At 41.5% G+C, this 22,985-nt stretch overlaps 1 protein-coding gene across 2 annotated transcripts in view; it reads right to left on the bottom strand.

Annotated features, from left to right (window-relative positions):
• Window positions 1–22,985, bottom strand: part of ABCB1 (ATP binding cassette subfamily B member 1) — a 265,216-nt gene that overhangs the window by 115,231 nt on the left and 127,000 nt on the right. For both annotated transcript variants that reach the window (XM_030199760.1, XM_030199764.1), the window contains 4 exons: window positions 21,694–21,864; window positions 20,509–20,670; window positions 13,458–13,640; window positions 9,633–9,779 (listed from right to left, as the gene is read on the bottom strand). In XM_030199760.1, the coding sequence (XP_030055620.1) occupies window positions 9,633–9,779; window positions 13,458–13,640; window positions 20,509–20,670; window positions 21,694–21,864 (663 nt within the window). The remainder of the gene's footprint in view (window positions 1–9,632; window positions 9,780–13,457; window positions 13,641–20,508; window positions 20,671–21,693; window positions 21,865–22,985) is intronic.

The following is a 22,985-nucleotide window of genomic DNA, read 5'->3' as shown; positions in this document are numbered from 1 at the left end:
CCAAACCTTTTTTAAACCCCGCTGTTTTTGCCACATTCTCTGGCAACTAATTCCAGAGTTTAATTACACTTTGAGAGAAAAAATATTTTCTCTGGCTTCTTTTAAATGTACTACTTTGTAGCTTCATTGCATGCCCCCTAGTCCTAGTATTTTTGGAAAGAGTAAACAAGCGATTCACGTCTATCCATTCCACTCCACTCAGTATTTTATAGACCTCTATCATATCTGCCCTCAGCTGTCTTTTATCCAAGCTGAAGAGCCCTAGCCACTTTAGCCTTTCCTCTTAGGGAAGTCGTCCCATCCCCTTTATCATTTTCGTCGCCCCTCTCTGTACCTTTTTTAATTCCACTATATCTTTTTTGATATGCGGTGACCAGAATTGCACACAGTATTCGAGGTGCAGTTGCACCTTGTCTCTCTCTGAAGACACTTTCAAATAATTCTAGAGAAGTTAAGATGCCAAGACTGTATATATGGTGACCATATCAGTAATTAAATAACATCCAAAAAGAATAACAATAAAGCAATGTGTCAAAAATACTTATCTCAAAGATGTCTCAGTGCAAATGGGTTCATCTTGACTTCACTTGAGTTACTTGAAAGAGTCTTCAGAGAAAGGCTATTTGTGATTTTTGATTTGTTGTGACACATAATTGCATTTAATAATTTTGGTGCACAAATTATACACACACAGTGTTGGGTCCAATGATGGTGTGTCAGAATAAAGCTTTGGATAGTTGACATTGATTTATTCAGCTATTTTCTGAGAACAGTAATTACTGTTATCTCTGTGTTTATATCTACACTGAGGACCCAACTACACATTAATATTATTATTTGATTGTGTTATTGTTTGGGACAGCCTCGCCACTGAGTTTCACTTTTTTGGTTTAAGAAAGTATTTTTTATATGTACAACCAGAAGATAAAGCATAACACACAGTTGCACCTGCTCTGGAACAGGCATAAATATATATGTGTATGTTTTCTGGTTAAGCATGTATACTTTAGAATTTTGTAAAGTGTACATGCATATTCAAAACTTCACATAGCTTCACCCCTGGGAACACCCACTTTACATGCAAAAACATGCATATAGTTAGTTGTTCCACAGTTCTGCTTTTATATGTGAATGTGGAAGCAAACTTTATAAAACGCTCTAAGTGTAAAACCCAGTTTTACGAATAGAAAGTCTTTGTAAAATTACTTCTATAATATCTAGTTGTAAGTGTGCGGTTAGTTCAGACTGAATAATATTGCCACTTTTTTGATGTCATATCTAGTACAAGCCATTTCTTATCTATGAGAAACTGTTGTAGCACCGATCAGAAAATATGTGGTATGTAACACGTTTATAAATCCCTCCACCCATGGCAGTTTCCTCTGATTGTGAGCAAAGAACATGGATGTGCAAGTTCAAAGCTAGATCAGATGGTGCAGTACAATGAATTAATATAAAAATAAACAGTTACACACAAGGGATTGTCTGTTATTATTAAATATGCCTAACAATGGGTTTTCTAATAAAGCTGAATGTTCATTTCATGAAATAGTTTTAAAGACCAAATGCAAGGAAATATAGATGTATGATAGAGTATCACCTCTTCTGTCTAAGGAATACTAGCAACCAATAAGCTATAGGATCCCTTAAAAAATTCTTATTTTGGCTCATATGCCCTTCTATACTGGCCTTCCTCTGTTTTACATAATTTTCCTATTCCTTATGTACCAACAAGATCTTTGCAGACTTTACAACATTTTCTATTTGCACCTACTAATTTGAAAATACATCTGGATTTGGTACGCCATTCTTTTTCATGTAGTTGCTTCTCAGTTATGGAAGTCTGCCCCTATATATTGATTCTTTACTTTACTTTGGGGTCGTTTTATTAAGCTGTGGGAAAAAAGGGCCATGTGGTAGCTGTTTTTCCCATGTGCCAGGGCCCTTTTTACTGCAGTGGGTAAAATGCCTCTCTACCCCCCCCCCCCCCAAAAAAAAATGGTCATGCGGCTTTTCAGGAAGGAAGCCCTGAGGCAGCCTGCTGGTCAGTCAACCAATGAGACTTGTAAAGATCATATCCTATGGAAATGAGGCTTGCTGTACAGAGAGGCTGATCTCGTTGATCCTAACAGGCCCTGGACAGGAGGCAAACGGCTTATAGTGCCCAAAGCGTACAAAGAACAAATCCTACAGATTGCACATGACATTCCACTAGCTGGACATCAGGTGGTGACATGAACACGCACACTAGATTGACACAGAACTTCTATTGGCTGGGAGTATCTCGAGCCGTAGCCGACTATTGTTGAACCTTTGATGCGTGCCAAAGAAGTGGTTAAGATCCAAGATCACCCCCGAGCACTCCTAAAACCTTTACCCATTATCAGTGAGCCATTTGAGAGAATAGCTATGGATACATTGGGGCCTCTAGCTGTCCCTAGCCGGACTGGGAAAAGATATATATTGACAGTGGTGGACTTTGCTACCAGATATCCTGAAGCTGTAGCCTCATCTTCAATAGAAGCAGAGAAAGTTGCCACCATCCTGCTAGAAATATTCTCCTGGGTAGGATATCCATGAGAAATACTCTAAGACCAAGGGACACAGTTTATGTCTGAGCTGATCCAAAATCTGTGGGCATACTGTGGAATGAAATCTGTACATACCACCCCATTATCACCCTGAAATTAATGGGTCGGTGGAGAGATTTAATGGGATGTTAGAGCATATGTTAAAGATTTTTGTGGAGTCAGGAAACCAAGAGTGTGAAAAGTACTTGCCCTATCTAGTGTTTGCATACAGAGAAGTACCCAGGAGTCTACCGGTTTCTCCACTGTTTATGGCCAGAGGGTGAGAGGGCCCCTTGACCTAATATGAGAACACTGGGAAGGGAAAGATGATACCTCTTACACCCCTGTAATTGAATATGTAGTCGATATGCTCCACAAATTATGAAACCTTTTGGGCTTTGTCAGAGATAACTTGCAGGCAACCTAGTTTGATCATAAAGCTTGAAATAGAGAGTTTCATGAGGGCCAGCAGGCACTTGTTTTAGTCCCAGTATGTCAGAACAAACCTTAAGGTAACTGGGCTGGACATTACAAGGTCATATGGTGCCTAAATGATATAAACTATGTTATATCTATGGACTCTCAAGAAAGAAAGAAGCGTACCTTCCATGTAAATATATTAAAAGCCTATGCAGATCACACAGCCATGGTGTTAGCTGTATGCAGCCCACCAGTAAGCCCATACTTGGCTTTCTAGCAGAGACATTACCAAAGAAATCTACATAAGTTGTAGTGGGAGAGCAATTAACCCCCACTCAGAAACAGAAGCTAGAAGTAGTATTGCAAAAGCATGCTGATGTGTTTTTTTTACTAAACCAGGAATTACTCATTTGGTTAATCACAATGTAGACAAGGGTGACCATACACCACTGAAGCAGAGTGCCTATCGAATATCTGCTGAAGTGGAGAAGCACATGAAGCAGGAGATTGATGAGATGTTAGCCCTAAGTATTATAAAAGAAAGGAGCTGATGCCAGGGGGTTGTAAATGGCCCTGTGTTTGCCAGAAATCCACGTATAGGTTTGTAAAATGACTGCCTTACATGTATTATGTGCTGCCACATTCATGTGCATACAGGTGTAGGTCAACTAACACTGCAATATGTCCATATGGCAAGGGCTAGTGATGTGGGCATCTTTTGGGAAGGACTAGGGAGAGGCAAAAAGATGGACGTCCAGCTCAGACTGCAGAAGGGGAAGTGAGGTCCATATTTAGACATGGTACTTGCAGAAGCATAGCTAGGTGGGGCGCAGGGGGAGCGGTCGCTCCTCCAAACAGATTTTTGAAAAAATGGCGCCTATGCGCCAAGTGCCAGTAACTTTGCCTGCCTCCTGGTCTTGCATTTTTCTCCCTGTTTCTTCTGCTGCCTCCCGTCGTCATTTTTACTGCCCTGAAGAGTTCTCCCTCAGCACCGGCGATTTCACAGTCAGCCTACTGCCAGCGTCGCGGCTTTCTCTTCAGGAGAAGTCCCGACGCTGGCAGAAGGCTGACTGAATCGCCGGTGCTGAGAGAGAACTCTTCAGGGCAGTAAAAATGATGACGGGGAGACAGCAGGCAGCAGAAGAAACATGAAGAAAGATGCAAGACTCCGGAGGGAGAGCTGCCCAAGGAGGTTTAATAGACCAGTGGAAGTGAGCCTTTCTAGTCCAGCAAGGAAGCCAACTTGGTTAATGTGTTTCCCCTCCCCCGCGTAGCCATCATCGTCGTCACTGCCTTCACCCCAAACAAAACAAGTAAACGTATGAGCTGCTGCATCCACTTTGTCGTTCTTTATTGTTGATCTATAACAAGGCTGAAGCTGTTTCTGTTATTAGGCAGTGCATTAAAAGCTGGAGGAGAAAAGAAATAAAACGTCTTAAAAAATTATTGCAGCTGGTAGAAAAAGCGATTATAAACTCTGTAGTGTGTGCTCATTTTTCTTCACTGTTCTTCTATACAATATATATGATCAAGATTTAAATGAGGATATCCTGTTTCTTGATGAGTTTATCTTAACTGTTGTTGTACTGTGCCATGAGAAGCTGGTGTTATAAAGATGATAGAATATATTGAAAAATGGAAGTAGAATTAAACTCACCTTTCATTGGGGCACATGGAATCACATTTTAACGTCATCTCATTTGTAGAAATTTTACATTTTAGATACACAAATGGATTATTCTGTTTTTAGGCATGTTTCAGGGACAAGTGGTTTTATAGGTCAAAATAAAAATAAATATTTTTTTAATGCAGATCTCTTTTGTTTAAACATAACTAAATGGGCTATAAGCCCTTAATGCAGTCCATTGGCTTCTTATATTTATTTATTTATAACATTTGTATCCCACATTTTCCCGCCTATATGCAGGCTGTGTGGCTTAGATATTCTGTTTTAGTGGCCTTTACCAGGAGAAAAAAAAAATCTCTGCACGAATATAACACATGCTAGAGTGCCTCTATAACTAGCCCCTCCAAATGACACACTGATTACGATTTACAACAAATTACTACTCTGGCTATATTCCGTTCCGTTATTATACTTTTCTGTGTACATCCGTATACTGCACAAATTGGCATGTTTGAAAATATAAGTGAGATTAAATACAAATGCTACCAACAATAAAGAATGACAACATGGATGCAGCAGCTCTTAGGTTTGCTTGCTTTGTTTTGAGAGTATGGCGATGACGGCTTCACTGGGAAGGGAAAACTGAGATTGGATATGTACATAAAGGGGCACTACTGGAAAGGGGGGAGGAGATAGGGACACAGAGGGCACTATTGGAAAGGGGAGGAGGAGATAGGGACACAGACAGGGCACTATTGGAAAGGGGAGGAGGAGATAGGGACGTGAAAAAGGGATGAGATGGAGGACAAAGAGGTAATTTTGGAAAAGGGGAAAGATGGTAACACAGATCAGTGCCAAATAGATGTAGAGAAGGAAAGGAAGAAGATGAGGAGAAAGAAGAAATGGAAAGTCCAGCCTGGAAAAGAATTTGTAAGGCTGACTCATGGAACATGGAAAAAAAGACTGGAACCAGCCAAATTACCAAAAAACAAAGGTAGAAAAAACATTATTTTTATTTAAGACTTTGTAAGGATTGAGATGTACCTGCTTTGTAAAATGTATATTTTTCTATGTTTATTTTGCAAAGTACAGGAGAAAATGCTTTTCTGTTTCTTTTTACCAGTATTCCACTGTTTATAGAGTCTGGTTTTCTTGGGCAGAGAAGAGGGGGTCTCTATTTCAATTTTTGTTGTTGTTGTTTTTTTTTTTTTGTGGCTCCCTATTCTGTATTAGATTGGTAGGATGGAATGTTGTCACAGTTTGGGTTTCTGCTTGTGACCTGGGTTGGCCACTGTTGGAAGTTGGATACTGGGCTAGATAGACCTTTGGTCTGACCCAGTATGGCTACTCATGTTATACAGATGAGGGTCTGTTCATGTTCTGCATGTGCGACTGAGGTGAAGAATTCTGCTAGCATGTAGTGTCTGTGTAGGAATGTGTAACAGTGCAGCTTGTTCCAGTTTCCCAATAGTAGGTATATTGGTGCTCGAGAACCCAGTGTAATATATATTGCATTGTCTTTTCATAGGTGGGTTAGGGCTGTTGTGGGGTGGTAAGTTTTGTGTTCTAGGGCAGCATTTCCCAAGTTGGTCCTGGAGTACCCCTTTGCCAGTCAGGTTTTCAGGATATCCACATTAAATATGCATGAAATTGATTTGCATATACTGCCTCCATCACATGCAAATGTTTTTCATGCAGATTCATTGTGGATAGCCTGAAAACCTGAATAGCAAAAGTGTCTAGCCCTATTTGAAAGTGGGCTCAGCCACTCTGGGGCAAGGGCCGCCTTGTCAACCAAAATAAAAATCCTGAAGACTAGTGGTCTCCACATCCTGTAGAGTCACCACACAAACAAAAGCCCATCTGATTTAAACAAGGTGTCTAGCAGTGGAAGGAATGTGTGTGCTATTCCTGAGGTGATAGTCACGATTTGAATATTTTTACTTTGTAGTTAAGAAGACGGGTTGCCTGCTCTGGCCAGTCCAGGGACCTCTTCTGCGTCCTGCCTCCTGATGTAACTTACTGTTTCCTTGTAGGCAGGACGCAACAGAGACAGCCTGTATTAATCAGTGCCAGCCACAGTCCTTGAGCAACAACACAGACACTGCTGTCTAGCTGACACCAACCGGGCGCCTATTTTATAAAAGTCTGCTCCCTCTGAGATCAAAACCTGGCTAGGCCTCTAGGTACTTGGTATGTCTGGGTTACAGAAAGGTGCTCTAACTGAACACTTCTCCAATGGATGGAGATAAAGGAAGTCACAGCAGGTATTTTTCTCCCCCTGGAGTGCTCACAATTAAAAAAAAAAATTACAAAAGGCTATAGTGGGACTTGAATTGGCAAGGATCAAGTTTCAAGTTCATTAAGTTGTTTACTATCATGCCTATCAAAGTTTGTGTCCAGGCGGCTTACATAATATATAGCGAGAAGGATTAGGGTATGAATATAATAACAGCAAAAGACACATATGGAGAAAACGGGAAGAACTACAATGTTGATAGGATAGATGAGGGGAAAGAGAAAAAGGGAGGTGCTGTAGGGCTTTGAATCCATTCAGGCTCTATTCCGTGACTCCTGAGAGAATATTAGGAAAAAGCATTGTGAATAAAAATGTCTTAAGTTCTGCTTTGAAGCCTGGAAGGGAAGTCTGATTTCAGAGAGAATGTGGTAGTCTATTCCAGTGCTCTGGACCCTGTACAGAAAATATGACTTTCCTAATATGTTCATGTATGATTTCACGAAATGTTGGTATCACTAGTAAATTCAGGGAGGAAGATCGAAGCAGTCTTTTGAGTAGTGTATGGAATCAGTAATTGAGACAAATATGGATCACTGTTCTGGCACTCAGCTAGCTGCTTTAACCATCAGGCTGTTCCTCCACAAGAATGCCCATGTGGCCATTTTATAATATAGACATTCCTCGCTGTCACATAGCCGTCCATGTCCCTCATTTTGCCCCATTCATAATTAAAACAGTTCTAAAATACATGTGAGATGGACGTCCATTTGTGGCATACTGACTGGGATGTCCACATTCTGAGTTGGACACCCTTTCTCAAATGCCCTCAATTTCTTCATTTACTCTTAATTCACCATTATTTGGCCTCCCTCACAGGCTCTGCTACAGCTTTGAATAGTTGACTTTATTCACTGGCTTTCCCAAATATCTATTCACCACTACTGGTTTTCTGGCTTCAAGCTGGAAGAATTGACCCTCACATATGTTTGAACATGTAGATGTTTCAATGAGTGAGTTGATAGGTGTGAATAGCTGTGAGTTTCTGTATGTACACGCAGAGCATTGTGGAGCTCCATTTTGGTGGGACCATTCATTTGAACTGTTTTTGTCTAAATAAATTTATCAAGGATGTTTCAGTTTAGCTTGGCTGGAATTATATGAATTTTTTTGGTAAACATCACTGTAAAATGCCAAGGCTTTTGTTCTAGGACAGTTTCCTCTGACTGCCTCTTGCTTAGCAGAAATCTCCATCCAAGGCTGCTTGAGGACACAGTTGGTAGTCTTTCTGAGAGAGCAACCACCCATCCATTAAAACATTTCCTGCTAGAAACACAAGATAATATACATATTGCTAAAATAATGCACAACTGATTCAGTTACAGAAGAGTGCAGTTTGATGAAGAACAACTGAATGTCTCCATATTTGATTCATTTTATTAGCAATATTAGGGACGCTTTTACCAAGCTGTGGCAAAAGGGGGCTGACGCTGGCATCGGCGCATGTGTTACACATGCGCCAAGGACTTTTACTGCAGCTGGTAAAAGGGAGGTCTCGCCTTCCTGCAGGAAATGGCCATGCGGCAAATAAAGCACCTGCCACAAGGGTTAATGCGGGAGTTCTTACCGCCACCTCAATGGGTGGTGGTAAGGGCTGCCCCCTGATAAGGCGAATACCGCCGGGTACACTCCGGTGCTACAAAAATAAATACATTTTTGTAGTGCCGGAAATGATGGTGTGCCGGTGCGGGAAGTACACATTGCAGCCCTACTACATTTGTTATCCAAGGAGAATAACAGTGGAGAAGATCATCGGGTGCACCCATATTGATAAAAGTGGAATATAAAGAAAGACCGGTGAAGGAGAAACAAGAAGGATACCGGAGGACACAAAGTTTAAAGCTAAGTGTGGCCATGCTTGGATAACAAATGTAGTATGGCTGCAATGCAAAATAAAAATAAAAGAAATGTGTGCACGTAGATGAAAGGAAGGGTAGTCCAATATAGTAGGAATGTGTTGACATAGAATGTTGAAGATTTGTATATCATGTTTTGGGCATGCTAGGTTTTTTCTCTCTATGACAGTTTTTCCAGCATGATTGAAAATTTGCATGATTGATAAAAACAAATATAGACCTATGATAAGACAAACCCCACAGAAGACCCTGGAATCCTTCAAAAGGAAAGGTACTGTTTCACCATAAAGGTGTTAGACCAGAGGTGGTGGTGTTGAGGTCAGTTTGATAATAAATACATAGTGAATTTCGACATTCATGGGCAACACATTTTAATATCCTTGGAAATAGATAAACTTAGAGGATAATAAACCAAGGTACCCTAGAAAGGCAAAATAGAGAGGGAAGTAGTATACCATGCCATACTTTGTATTATCGTTCGAATATTTTTACTGCTCTAATTGCCTATTGCTCATGTTTGATCTATTCTTACTGTACACCACCTTGAGTGAATTCCTTCAAAAAGGTGGTAAATAAATCCTAATACATAAATAAGGAGCCCCTACGTTCCAGTACGTTTAATTCAGAGAATCTATGTAACATAATTTACAGCATTATTTAAAAGGTATGTGAATTCTGCATTTGGTAAATTTATTACTGTAGCTATGAAGAGACTTTTTCTATATTAGCTCATTTTAAATCTCCAACCATTTCCCCCCCCCAGTGTAGTGGATAATCATGATTAGAATTATCGATCTGGTACGTATCTACTAGGTGTAAGGCATTAACTGCAGAGTTGATACAGTGATTAAAGAGATACTTACCCCTATAATCTTTGAAAATATTATAGCAAATGCTGGTTGTAGTCCTCCATTGATAATTGCACAAATTATTCCAACTACAAAGTATGGCCATTCTTTTTTATTAAGCATCATAATTTTTAGGAAAGAAACTGGGGGGACTCTTTCATCCTGGAAAACAAACATTTCATGTTTTATTCATAAAATAAATGTCAGCAAACAAATTCTGGGCAAAACCTCTTTACTGGACCTATTTAGTTTTCAGCGGGTCTCTATTTAAAGTGATTTAGGACCTCTTTTACTAAACCGTGCTAGAGATTCCGGGCAGGGCAAATGAGAGGAAGCTCAAAGGAACTGAATGGGCTTCCTCTCATTCGCCGAATGGGAATCGCTAGAAATAGTTCCCGGCTGGTTAAATTGCCTATTTGGGGTTAACTGCAAAATTTCAGAGGCACTTAACCAGTCAGTGCTGCAGAAATTAACCAATTAGTGCCAAACTGAAAACCAGCTATTGTGGGGGCGTTCCAGGGTAGAGTTAAAATTTGGCCAGTTCATTGTTGATATTCAGCATTAACAAGCCAAGGTAACCGCACAAATAGGACTGCATAAAAGTAATTCCTATTTTTATGCGGTGCCTCATAGACGGTTAAATGCTGAATATTGCACTTAACCAGTCTCTGCAAACCCAGAAATTCAATGCTGGTGCCCAGACATGGCCCGGCATTGAATTTCTGGTTTTAATGGCAGCTTTTTTTTTTTAATTTAGCTCGTGCCTTTTCAGTGTTAACACAAAGCAAGTTACATTCAGAAGCAATAGTTATTTCCCTGTCCCCAAAGGGCTATACTATGCTCCCTTCATTTCATAAGAGAAAAGTGAAGCCCATTTTTAACAACATTCACAGTGAAGCTTGTAAGGAGACTAATAAACATGTGAACAGTAAAAATACCCACTAGAAAGATTTTACTGTATCTAGTGCATGCAAAATTATTTTAGCATTAGTGTCACAATGTTAATGAAATGCAGAGCACATACAAATTTTAAGGGTTGTGCTAAAGGGAACATAAGACTATTAACATGTGCACATTATACATCTTAAAATGCGTGTCCGAAATGGACAAAAGTATAAGGTACAGTTATCACAATGGAGCTCCCTCCCACACCTCCCTCAAATAGCAAAGTTGAGCTTCTGAACCCTCCACTCCTCCAGACCTTTCCCACCTCTCTGAACCTCAAACTTACCACTCCCTCCTCCAACAGACCTCCTAAATTCTTGCCAGCAGAAAAGAATTCATCTGCCTACTGCTAACACCTCTGCTGAAATAAAAATGGTGATGTTTCATGGTGTATTTACCTAGAGGCTCAACTTTGATGTTTCAAGGGGAGTGGAAGGACCCACAAGATAGGGGTCTGATAACATGACTGCCAGCACATTAACATTTAACATCACCTCAAAGCAGGTGCTAAATTTGAATTACCTCAAGACAAGTCACATTATTAAGCACACAGTTTACTTGTTTCTATATCAATAGTAACTGAACAGATCAATTTCAATTTAGTTGCATATTTTGCACATGCATGCATACAGAGGAGTCAGTTCTTTTGATGCCAGTGGGTGCTGAGTACCTCAATATTGAGCAACCACTTCACAGTGTCCAGAAAGGGGTAATCTTAATTGTGTTTGGCACCCCAATTATTTTGAAATGTTGGTGCCTGTGATTGCATGAAACTTCTAGCAATTATGCATGCTAATTAGTAGTGAATCTGTCACTTACTATGCATGGTAAAAGGCCTTGACATGCACATCCACCAGATTCTGTATAGATTTCCCAATATTGGGCATGCAAATCTGGGTACAAATCACAGATCTGCACATAAACTAATTAGCTGATTAGGCATTAACAATTAAGAACTGATGTTAACAAGCACTTAATTGGCTTTAATTAGGAGTTACATATGGATATGCCCTATTCTATAACATGCGTGTCTACATTTTCATAGCGCACAACTCCAAAGGCCATGGGAGGGGCATGGGGGGGGGAATTAGGCGTTATTCCCAGAATTTAGATGCAATCTTATAGAATAATGTAATTTGCGTGCTTATCTGCCATTAGTTGGACATCAGCTTTCAGACCAGCCTATGGCAGGCGTAAATGGTGGAACCCAAAGTTAGCTGTGAGATACACTAAGCTAGTATTCTGTAAAGTTTGTTCCACGAAGAGCGCCCTTTACAGAATATTATCTTAGTGCTTATTATCCTGATACTTAACTCTGGGCACTATTTACTGAATTCCCCCATCAGTGGTGTTTAATGAATCAGTTACTTAGGGTGTACAATATTACATTATGGCAATCATTTTAGAAGCTCTGTTCACGTTTTGAACATGCATAAATCAGCATTTAGATTTATATATTTCATACATGTCTAAATCCTGATTTTAGAAAGCCAGGATATACATGTCCAAAACATGTGCATAGGCAAGGGGGTGTGATCTGGTATTTTGGGCAGGACAAGGGTGGGTCAAAAAATGCACATATATTTCCCATTTCAAAAGGGAAGCCAACAAGAACATTGGAATTTACACCATCTAGGTTTTAACAAAATAGTTTGTTGTGTGCAGTGCTCTACTGGAGGAATTAGAGGTGTTCTCCCCCTTAATTCCTCATTATTTCTTGCCCCCCCCCCCAAAACCAGTATAGTGGTATAACAAATGCTTCAATAAATAAATAAATAAAGGCTATTGGGCTCTAGATGTGGATGTTCCTGACAAATGGCTGAAATGGCTGTATGTTCTGGCACATACACATGTATGTTCTAAAATACCAACATACATGTTTATCTTGCCATTTTTGAGCTCAATGATATTTTAGATGTTGATGCTTGTAAAGAGGATGGATTCAAAAGAAAACTTAAATGACCTTATGGCAGTTGATGTGTTATGATGGGCAGTAGGGATGCTTAGAAAGCTTTATGCATCATATTTTTGCTTTTTTTAATATTAAAAATAAAGCATGCAGCAGGAGCGTTATATACAGAGTTATGAATTGACCACTGGCCTAGATCCTCTGAAGAAGCGTGCCTATCAGTGAGCGAGATCGTCCGGTTGCACTGGGTGTACTTTTTGAAGCCGCTGGCAGGCTTCAATGACATGGGCGGAAAAATCACGCCGGCGAAATCAAAATTCTCGATGGTGATGAGGAGGAGTGGCCTAGTGATTAGGGTGGTGGACTTTGGTCCTGGGGAACTGAGGAACTGAGTTCGATTCCTGGCACAGGCAGCTCCTTGTGACTCTGGGCGAGTCACTTAACCCTCCATTGCCTGCCGCATTGAGCCTGCCATGAGTGGGAAAGCGCGGAGTACAAATGTAACAAAACAAAAAAAAAAGCACCAAAAATAAAGTAAAAAACCCGTATGAGCGGCTTTCGTCTATTAAAGGAAACTTACGGGAAAAAGCTAGAAATAAAGGAATCTTTTTTTTTTTAAAAGAAGACGCGAACAAGCACGAAACAAAACTCGACACTTCCGACGGAAGAAAGTGGCGAAAAAAGGCGCGAGGGGTCTCCTAGAGGCGCAGCCCGACTGTAAAACAGCCGAACGAGCCGCGGGAAAAAGAAGACTGATGAACACGAGCGCGTTCGGGTGGGAAGATGGTCACGCATGCGCAGTATGCGTGCGCACGCGGGGGCTAGCAAACGCTGTTGCTAGTGAAGATCTCCGATCGAAGGGGCTGCCGTGGACATCACCCACTTGTGAGAACAAGCAGCCTGCTTGTCCTCGGAGAAGTCATTATAGCAGTAAAGGACAGCACCTGCATGGTCATTAGAGAGCAGCTTCAAACTAGGAAACATACCAGCTCAATATTCTTCTCATCAGAGTCATTATCTTCTGCCCCTTTTGTTCTTTTGGAACTCCTTCGACTTGACTTTCTTCTTATCAATTTTGAGTCAAAGCGTTTTGGTGACGTTTCTGGAGAGCAACTACCAATACTTAGCTCGGTCTCTTCTTCTTCCATTTCATTTTGTGTTCTAGAAGCCTGAAATGATGTGCATCAACCTTAGTGTTAAAGAGTATTCTAAAACAATCATACATGACTGCAGTGTAAAGCAGGGCACTTATGTACGTGATTAGCACCGATAATTGGCAGTTGCCCGCATAAGCACTAGATGCCATTCTATAAAATGTGTGCTTAAGTCCATTAGGGCCAGATTCTATATACAGTGCCTAGATGTGCGTGCTGAAATCCAGGTGCATTCTAAAACTACGCACATAACTTAATTGGTTCAACAAGCCAATCTGTGTTTTTAACAGCACTTAACAAGCAATTATGAACACTAATTGACAATAATTGCAAGTTACACAACTTGGTAAGCGCATTCTATAATGAACTGCGCCTAAATGGTGCAGCGCGCGGTTCAAAATAAATGCAAGCAGTTCAAAAGGGGCATGTTTATGGGTGTTTCGTGGGCATTCCAAAATTTATGCATGTAGTTGTAGAATATGACACAGTCCGCCTCAATCCATGCACCAGGATTTATGCCAGATTTTCATTGGTGTAAATGGGCATGCGCAGATTTAGGCACAATGATATCGACTAAGCGTATTCTATATACTGAGCGTAAATCTTATAAATTACGCTTAGACGAAACTGAGTTCCGTGTGGATTTTTTAGGTGCCATATATAGAATCTAGCCCTTAGCACACAACTGCATTGGGGTGTTAACATGGGGGGAGCACGGGCATGACATAGTCATTTCACCTAGCGATGCACTCAACTTATTTAATAATATGAGTTGAACACATGGCATGGTGAACATAAGAACAGCCATACTGGGTCAGACCAGTGGTCCATCTAGCCCAGTATCCTGTTTCCAACAGGGCCAATCCAGGTCACAAGTACCTGACAGAAACCCAAATAGTAGAACCATTCCATGCTACTAATTCTGGGGCAAGCAGTGGCTTCCTCATGTCCATCTCAAAAACAGACTAGGTGCACTTACAAACACCAATTTATACCTGCCATTTAGTTGACATTAGTGGTCATGACTGTATTGTGCTATGCCAATGACACCTTATGGCTGTATTCTATAACAGCTTAGGCACGCCTAAGTGCCATTATAGAACCGGCACCAAGAGCGTGTAACAGGAGTCTAGCTTCTTAACTCAGCCACTGCATAGGTTTACATCTAGCAACCAGAATTAGAAAGCTTGTTTCTCCTTTCCCCTTAATAAACATTATATTAGTGATATGTTATTTTACAGAATACATTTTTGCAAGTACTTAGATACAATGAAGCAGTGCTGAAGCACTGAAAATGTTACTGTTTCAGGATTGTGTATCTACTTCTAAGAAATGTTTCCTAGTGAGTTGTACAGGTCTGTGTTTCCTTCCATGTTTTTCAACATGCAGCATAAATGAAGACCATTTGCACATCTTCAGTCATTTATGGCAATCACATTCAGGGGCTGAAGATGTGTCCCCAAATCCTACCAGATTTAAACTTTTCCAAATGTCTTTACCATCATCGGCTAACCAGCTGAGATTAAATTTGAACAAGATATAGGTGACGATGGTGGACTGGAGGAAACATCCCAAAGGTTCTCCAGGTTAGCTGAAAGCCATGTATCCTATACCAGTAGGTACAGTTTACGAAGCTCAGGTAAGGAAAATATTCAGAAGGGGTTGACTCTATGTCTAGAATACTCAGAGGCAATATCTTTCTGATGTGTCAATCATGCCTTTATCTCCTGCAGGCTGGCCCATTTTAAACATTTCTTTTCTTGAGCTGCCACCGAAACGCATATGATAGCTATAGCTTTCTACAGAATGTGGCAGCCAGATTTCATCACAGATAGTGTAATCAAAAGGCAAAAAGGGACAGTAGCTATTCATGGGGGCAGGCTCTAGGTCAGAAATGTCATTCCTTTAATGGGGAATGATGCTCTTTCAGAAAGGCATCATTCCCCAGTAAAATCTCAATTTAAAGTTATATTATTTACATTTGGAACATGGTGGCAGTGACTCGAGGCACAAGTTTTTCTATTCAGACCTTTTATATAAGCAAATCTGGTGATAGGCTTCACTGAATAAAACACACCAGTACTCTTGTCTCACAGAGAAGCAGTGGTGTTCCTAGGGCGGCTGATACCCGGGGCAGATCGCCGATGCACCCCCCCCCCCCGGCAAACCGACACCCCCCCCCGGGTGCATTTTTACCTGCTGGGGGGGGGGGGTGGTGGTGCCACGCGCCTGTCGGCGTCGCTCGTTCCATGCTCCCTCTGCCCCGGAGCAGGAAGTAACCTGTTCCAGGGCAGAGGGTGCACGGAACGAGCGGCGCCGACAGGCGCGTGGCACCCCCCCAGTGGCGTGCACCCTTGGTGGACCGCACCCACTGCTCCCCCCCCAGGAACGCCACTGCAGAGAAGGCATCTAAGACCTTGGCACACAGCTTTGTAGGCTCAGTTCCATATGGATATTTTATTTACTTATATTTGTATCCCACATTATCCCAACCAAGATCGGGCTCAATGTGGCTAACAAGTAAGAAATACCACATAAATACATTCATATTTGTTATAAATTGTAATGCTCAATAATAAAATAATAATATGTGTGACTTACAATCAAACAGTACTTTGCTGCCTCAGTTCCATATGGATATGTAGCACTGTTTGTTCTAAAGCCTTACATAGTTTGAAGTTTCTGCTTTTTTTGTGTATCTTGTCCCTTATCGTAGATGAAAAAGATAGCCTGTCAGTCATCTCCTTCTAAATCAGTAAGGGTGGCAGTGAAGGTCACAGAAAAAGGTCCCAGCCTGCAGTATTCATTCTTCCAAGAAATACTCAAGTATTCATTGTGGGGCATGTTATTGGTGACTAGATGCTCCTGCATATGCTGTCTCCAATATTATCTATGTTATTTTAAAACAAGTTCACTATGAGGAGCATAATCGAAAGAGACGCCCAAGTTTTGCTGAGGACATCCTCGCAAAACGTACCGGTGGAGGGGTAGGGAAACCCGTATTATCGGAACAAGATGGACGGCCATCTTTCGATTCCATAATATGGTCGGGGACGCCCAAATCTTGACATTTAGGTTGTCCTTAGAGATGATCGTCCCTAGACTTGGTTTCTGATTTTCGGCGATAATGGAAACCAAGGCCACCTATCTCAGAAACGACCAAATGCAAGCCCTTTGGTCGTGGGAGGAGCCAGCATTCGTAGTGCACCTTAGGGGGCGCTGCAGTGGACTTCATAAATTGCTCCCAGGTACATAGCTCCTTTACCGTGTGTGCTGAGCCCCCCAAAACCCACTACCCACTGTACACCACTACCATAGCCCTTACGGGTGAAGGGGGACACCTAGCTGTGGGTACAGTGGGTTTCTGGTGGGTTTTGGAGGGCTCACATTTACCACCACAAGTGTAACAGGTGGGGGGGGGGGGGCCTGGGTCCGCCTGCCTGAAGTGCACTGCACCCACTAAAACTGCTCCAGGGACCTGCATACTGCTGTCATGGACCTGAGTATGACATTTGAGGCTGGCACAGAATATTTTAAAAGATGTTTTTTGAGGGTGGGAGGGGGTTAGTGACCACTGGGGGAGGAAGGGGAGGTCATCCCCGATTCTCTCCAGTGGTCATCTGGTCAGTTCGGGCACCTTTCTGTGGCTTGGTCGTAATAAAAACAGGACCAGGTAAAGTCATCCAAGTGCTCGTCAGGGACGCCCTTTATTTCCCATTATGGGTCGAGGACGCCCATGTGTTAGGCACGTTCAAGTCCCGCCTTCGCTATGCCTCTGATACCCCCCCGTAAACTTTGGTCGTTCCCACGACAGAAAGCAGTTGGGGACGCCCAAAATCGACTTTCGATTATGCCGATTTGGGCGACCCTGTGAGAACAATGCCCATCTTCCAATTTGTGTCGAAAGATAGGCGTCCTGCTCTTTCGAAAATGAGCCTGTATGTATAAGCACTGAATATCACTTAAGATGTAGGGCAGCAAATAACTTTAAAGAAAAATTGATGAATGTTAAAAATTCTGATTTCCAAATATTTCACAGGAAGGGGAGGAAATCTGATCTTTGTAATGATCAAACGAGGCTCTCTCAAGAGATGAAGCCAGGTCGGTGGACATTTTGAAAAACCTATTAACATTTTGAATTTACTGGTTACAACTGCTACAGTGACTACAGAAAAGGATGAGAAAAGATAAGATGCAACCTGCAATGATAAAGCATCACAACTTTATAATAAAATGCAGCAGTCACCTATTCTGTGTGGTTTTTTTTTTAAACATTTATACCTATGAATTGAGATGAACTAGGCACGGCAGCCCCTCCGAAGGGACACCACCTTGCAAGTGGTGGAGGGGCTTCCGTGTTTCAATGACTCAGAGGGCTATGCTGTAGGGTTACCCATATCAGACAGGCCTCTGAGGAGAAACCAGACAAAGAGTGTCCCAACCTGGAGGATCCAAGATGGCGTTGAGGGAGGACGAACGCTAGTTGAGTTCCCGTTTTACACCAGAATGCCTGAAGAAGAAGGCGCGCTCCCCAGAGAATGGGGAAGAGAAAAGGCAAAGCCGTGGTGCTGTCCTCCTCGAACACGGCTGGGGTTCCCACCACTTCTCAGTCTACTTTGGAGAGATTCGGGGTCATAACGTCGGGGATATCGGTTCTTGCTTTGGGGAACAGCAAGGCTTTATTGCCGAATCTCAGTGGAGGGAGTGACTTTGAGTCCCCCTGTTGGCACGACCCCTCCAAGACCCGGAAATAGTAATGCTTCGCTATGGAGGTCAATAATGGAAACGCCCGAAGTGGGTTAGGATTTTCATGTGATCCGAGGAGGTCCTGGCGCAGCATCGACTCCAGATAATAAACCAACTGGGGAATTGGAGAGTGAGCTCTTTCCCCCGAAGATATCTGGAGCAGTTTCTGTGGAATAACTCTCTTCTTCAGATGTTTACAATTTTTCACTATGTGAGTTAAAGAATTTATATTAATACTTATCTAACAAACTGGAAGTCCAAGATATAAAAAGAGACTTTGATTACGGAAATGGTTTCTCTATGAAAATTAGATAATTTGGTAATGAAGAATAGTTATTTTTCTTGTAAAAACTGGAATTTCTGGAGAACCAATTAAGGGAAAATAACTTCAGAACGATAAATTTACCTATAATATTCTATATATTAGCTACTGAATTCTTGAAGAAATATTTCTCTGATACTTTGCTAATACCTTCTGATAGCCACCTTTTGGTGACTAAAATTATATTTCCTTTAAAATCTTCTTTCAGAGAAAAGAGATGTGTTTAATTGACATTTTGGAAAATTCAGAAGTTATAGATAGAGTTATATTATTAGTGACTTTCGTCTTTGATTAGATAGGATCAATGTTTTAAAATTGTATTTCCGATATATGGTTGATAGTTTTTTTGGGTTCAAAGATGAATATATTTCCTGACACATCAAGGGAATTGCAGACTGGGAGGTGTGAAGTCTTGGCTTTTCAGCCAGGAATCATTGCCCCAGGTGGGACCTTCCTAGCACGATTCCCTTGTAAGTGTTTTATTTTCCTTATTACTTATTTGTTTGAACCTAAGAAATTATAGAGTTTGTGGAAACAGATGAAGAATCCTCTGCAGCAACTTCCTTCAGTTACCACTGTACCGGCTGCAATAACCGATTAACCTTCCTCCCTCAGAAAATGTGAAGTGTAAGATTAACTGTTTTGAGTTTTTCTTATTTTCTTTAAGATTGTTTTCCTGATCTTGGATCTTCCAATTGTGGACAATTATGTAAATATATATTGTTGAGAGAAAATGTTTTCCTTTTTATATTAATTTCTGTATTTCCTTACATTTATGTGATAAATGTGAATGTAATTAAGTAAAATGATAAATAAAATACAAAAAAAAAGAACTAGGCACGGCAGGACACCACCATTTTGAAGGTGGCACTAAAAGAGGAGGGAGTGCTACTCCCTCCAACGCGGAGGTACAAGGGGTGGGGCGGGTTGACCGCTAGACCACCAGGGTGGGTGAGGGGTTATCTTACCAGCGCACTTGGGCCACCAGGGATGTTTTTTGGGTGTGTGTGGGGGGGGGGGTAAGGGAGCTGGAGATTCATCGGATCTCTAGCCCCCTGCCCTTGTGTTGAGAGGGGGGTGCACTGGACCTCCTGCCACCTGTGTTGCTGTTCCGGGGTGGGGGCTTAGAGGGCACTAGGCCAACATGGCCTTGCTGTTAAGAGGGTGGTCTGGGGGTTCCACGGACCTCCATCCCAGACCTGTCAAACAAGTGTGGGAGGACTGTGCCTGAGCAATCCTCCCACACAGTACCCCTATGATCAGAGCTAATACTGTGCTTAAATTTGCATGCTATTAGCTTTGGTCATAGGGGAGGTGTAGCCCCAAACTGTTCTGGCACTAATTTTAGAGCGCTATTTGGAACAGCATGGGCCTTCTGATCATCTGGCTGTCAGTACCTTACTGGCCCTCAGTAATCCAAGCTCTTAGGAGTCCTTTTACTAAGGTGCACTAGCGATTAGCACATGCTAAATGTGCATGTTAATTGTTAAAATATTTACATCTTGTGTCTAGGCTAACTCTTTGCTGGTACAACTAATTGACTTGTTGTACTGGTTTTACTAGAACAGTTTCTTCAGTTCCTTCACACCTTGTCTTCCGTTTTTGTTTATTCCTACTGTCTCAGCTTCCTGCTTATACCTTTTCACTGAGTCCTTCCTTAAATCATCACTGCCTGTCTGGATTTGTTGCACTATTTTCAAAGTACCAGTTTCACCTTATTTAACCACCCTCAGAACTATGTGCTCTAGTGTTAGCTGCCCTTGCACCTATTAATACAATTAGTAAAACTATATGAACAAAAGAGAAAAAGGATACCTGAATGGTAACAAGATTAAAGTAAACCCCTTTCCTTTGCATCAGCTCCTTGTGGCTTCCCAGTTCAGCAATGATGCCATCTTCAAACCCAGCTATAACATCAGCATTTCTGATTGTAGATAGACGATGGGCTATTACGATGGTGGTTCGACCTTCTCTTGCCTGGAATAACAAATTCTTAGCTAGTTTCAGAAGTATATTAAGCTCCATATGAAATACAGTGAGGTCAATATTTAGTGCGATTTAACTGGGTAGAAGGGCTCTTATCTGGTTAAAAACCATGCTGACCAGGTCTAACCCAGATTATCGGTGGCAATTAACTTGGCAGTGCCACTGAAAATCCAAGCAGACTGCCTCAGCACAGGGCTGGCATTAGGGGTGGGCAAACAGGGCAACTGCCCTGGGACCCATGTCACTGGGGGCCCCAAACCTGCCTAAAGTTGAAAGAGAGACTATCTGCAAGCAAGCTTTCAGGTCCCCTCCCTATCTTCTGCCCTAGGCCCCATCTTGTCTAGCACTGGCCTTGCCCTCAGCACCATTCGGGCAGTGTAAGGGCAGTCCAGAGGTGGAGTCTGAGCCAAGTAGGGAGTTATCAACCTATAACTTTCATTCCAACAACGATACCCATTTTGGGATGTTAGTGGCCACTTATGCGCGTGTAAATGATTAGCCAAAACTAGGCAGATCATTATAGAATTATTCCTTAACTGAGTATGTTTAGCCAAAGAACTCAGCTGCACTAAATCTAGCTATCAAAGTCTGAACAGCAAATATTCAACTGAAAACTTAGCTACTTAAGTTCAGCTGTACATTCAGCTAAAGATAATTAGTACAAACCAGTATCGACCTCTTATACACCTTCCTGAGGGTAATTTTGTGAACCATAGCTCTTAAGCCAACATGGATGCTCATTTGAAGAATGCTAAATTCCACAATACTTCCTGAAGTGGTGATGATTATGATACGCTTTGGAGGGTGTTGTTCATGAAAAAAATATTTTGGAACAACAGTTTCCTATTTCAATATTTTCATAAGGTTCTCTATTCTTGTTTTGTCTAAAATAAGCAGTGACCTTGCTTTGCAAAATTGAGCTTAAAAGAATGTTTTGTCCTGTTACACTTCAAGTACCTGAAAACACAGATTTTCATGAACGTATGTGCTTTATGAATAGAAAAATACTGAAACCTTATCCAGTGCTGCCTGCACAATTGATTCACTTTCTGTATCCAGGGCTGACGTAGCCTCATCAAGCAGAAGAATCTTGGGATTGCGAACCAGAGCTCGTGCAATAGCTATCCTTTGCTTCTGACCTCCGCTCAGCTGTGTACCTCTTTCACCCACCAGGGTGTCAAACCTCTGCAAGAAATATTTACAGCTTCAGTTCAAGGTAGTGTTTTATTACTGCAACACATGGAACAAATCCAAGGCTCATTTCGCAACAGCCTGGGAAGAAACTGATACAGGTCTCTGTGGTCTCTTACTCAGTTTAAATTTAAACCCACGCTGCAAATCAGAGGTGGCCTGTCCAAGTCCAATATGCCCCTGTTTATACGCACATTTTCAATAAGTGCTAGTCAGGGCTTATGATGACTTCTAGATGAATACTGAATTGCTTCTGGTTGGAAGAGGAGTAAAGCATACCTGCAGGACTTCTGAGACTGAAAAGCTACAGAAAGCTGGCTGTGGATTGAGACAGTGAGACAGTATGAAAGCTTGTGTTATGGTAGAGCTTGTTAAAGGCAAATCGGGTTCTCTTGCTGCTTCACTTGCAAGCTGATATCATGAAACTGTGTGACATGTGAAAGATCACCAGAATATGGTATCTGTGAGATGCTTTTCACCCAAACCCAAATATCTTGATAAATTACAGTAGCACTGGTAATCATCTGAGATCAAGAATCAGATCCACAAATATTGTATGGATACCCAGATAACCCTGCTATAGACTTGACATTTTTGGTTAGAACGAGATGGTGATGCTAAATGCAAGTAGAAGGCTCACATAAATTTACTCTGAGTCTCTATAGCTCTCCAGGGCTGCGACTGAGAACCCCAAAGAGCTCTGCAGATTCAGGGTAAATGTATATAGGCATGCGAGTAATGAGTTGTACTGAATATTTCCTGGCGTATTATTTTTGCATGGAGTATATAAAGTTTTCGTCTAATTGCGATTTTCTCTGCTTGAATTGCTCCATGCAGCTCACAATAACTAAGAGCAGAATGGCATAAAATTAGCAATTAAAATTCACAAATGGCAGTTGACTTAATTACAATTTAATGTAAAGAAACATCTTGGGAAACTGTTTTCTTTCTTTTGCATGTGTGTAGAGGGGAGGTGGTAGACAGTCCAGCTTATAATTGAAAGACAAAAACGCCTATATTGCGACCTAAATCGGGAGATAGGCGTTTATCTCCCCAAAACGAATAACGTGGTATAATCGAAAGCTGAACTTGGACGTTTTCAACTGCACTCCATC

Source organism: Microcaecilia unicolor, chromosome 1 (genome assembly GCF_901765095.1).
Source record: "Microcaecilia unicolor chromosome 1, aMicUni1.1, whole genome shotgun sequence".
In the NCBI taxonomy this organism is placed as follows: Eukaryota; Metazoa; Chordata; class Amphibia; order Gymnophiona; family Siphonopidae; genus Microcaecilia; species Microcaecilia unicolor.
Note: the sequence above shows the minus strand (reverse complement) of the source record. Positions and strands in the feature narration are given on the sequence as shown.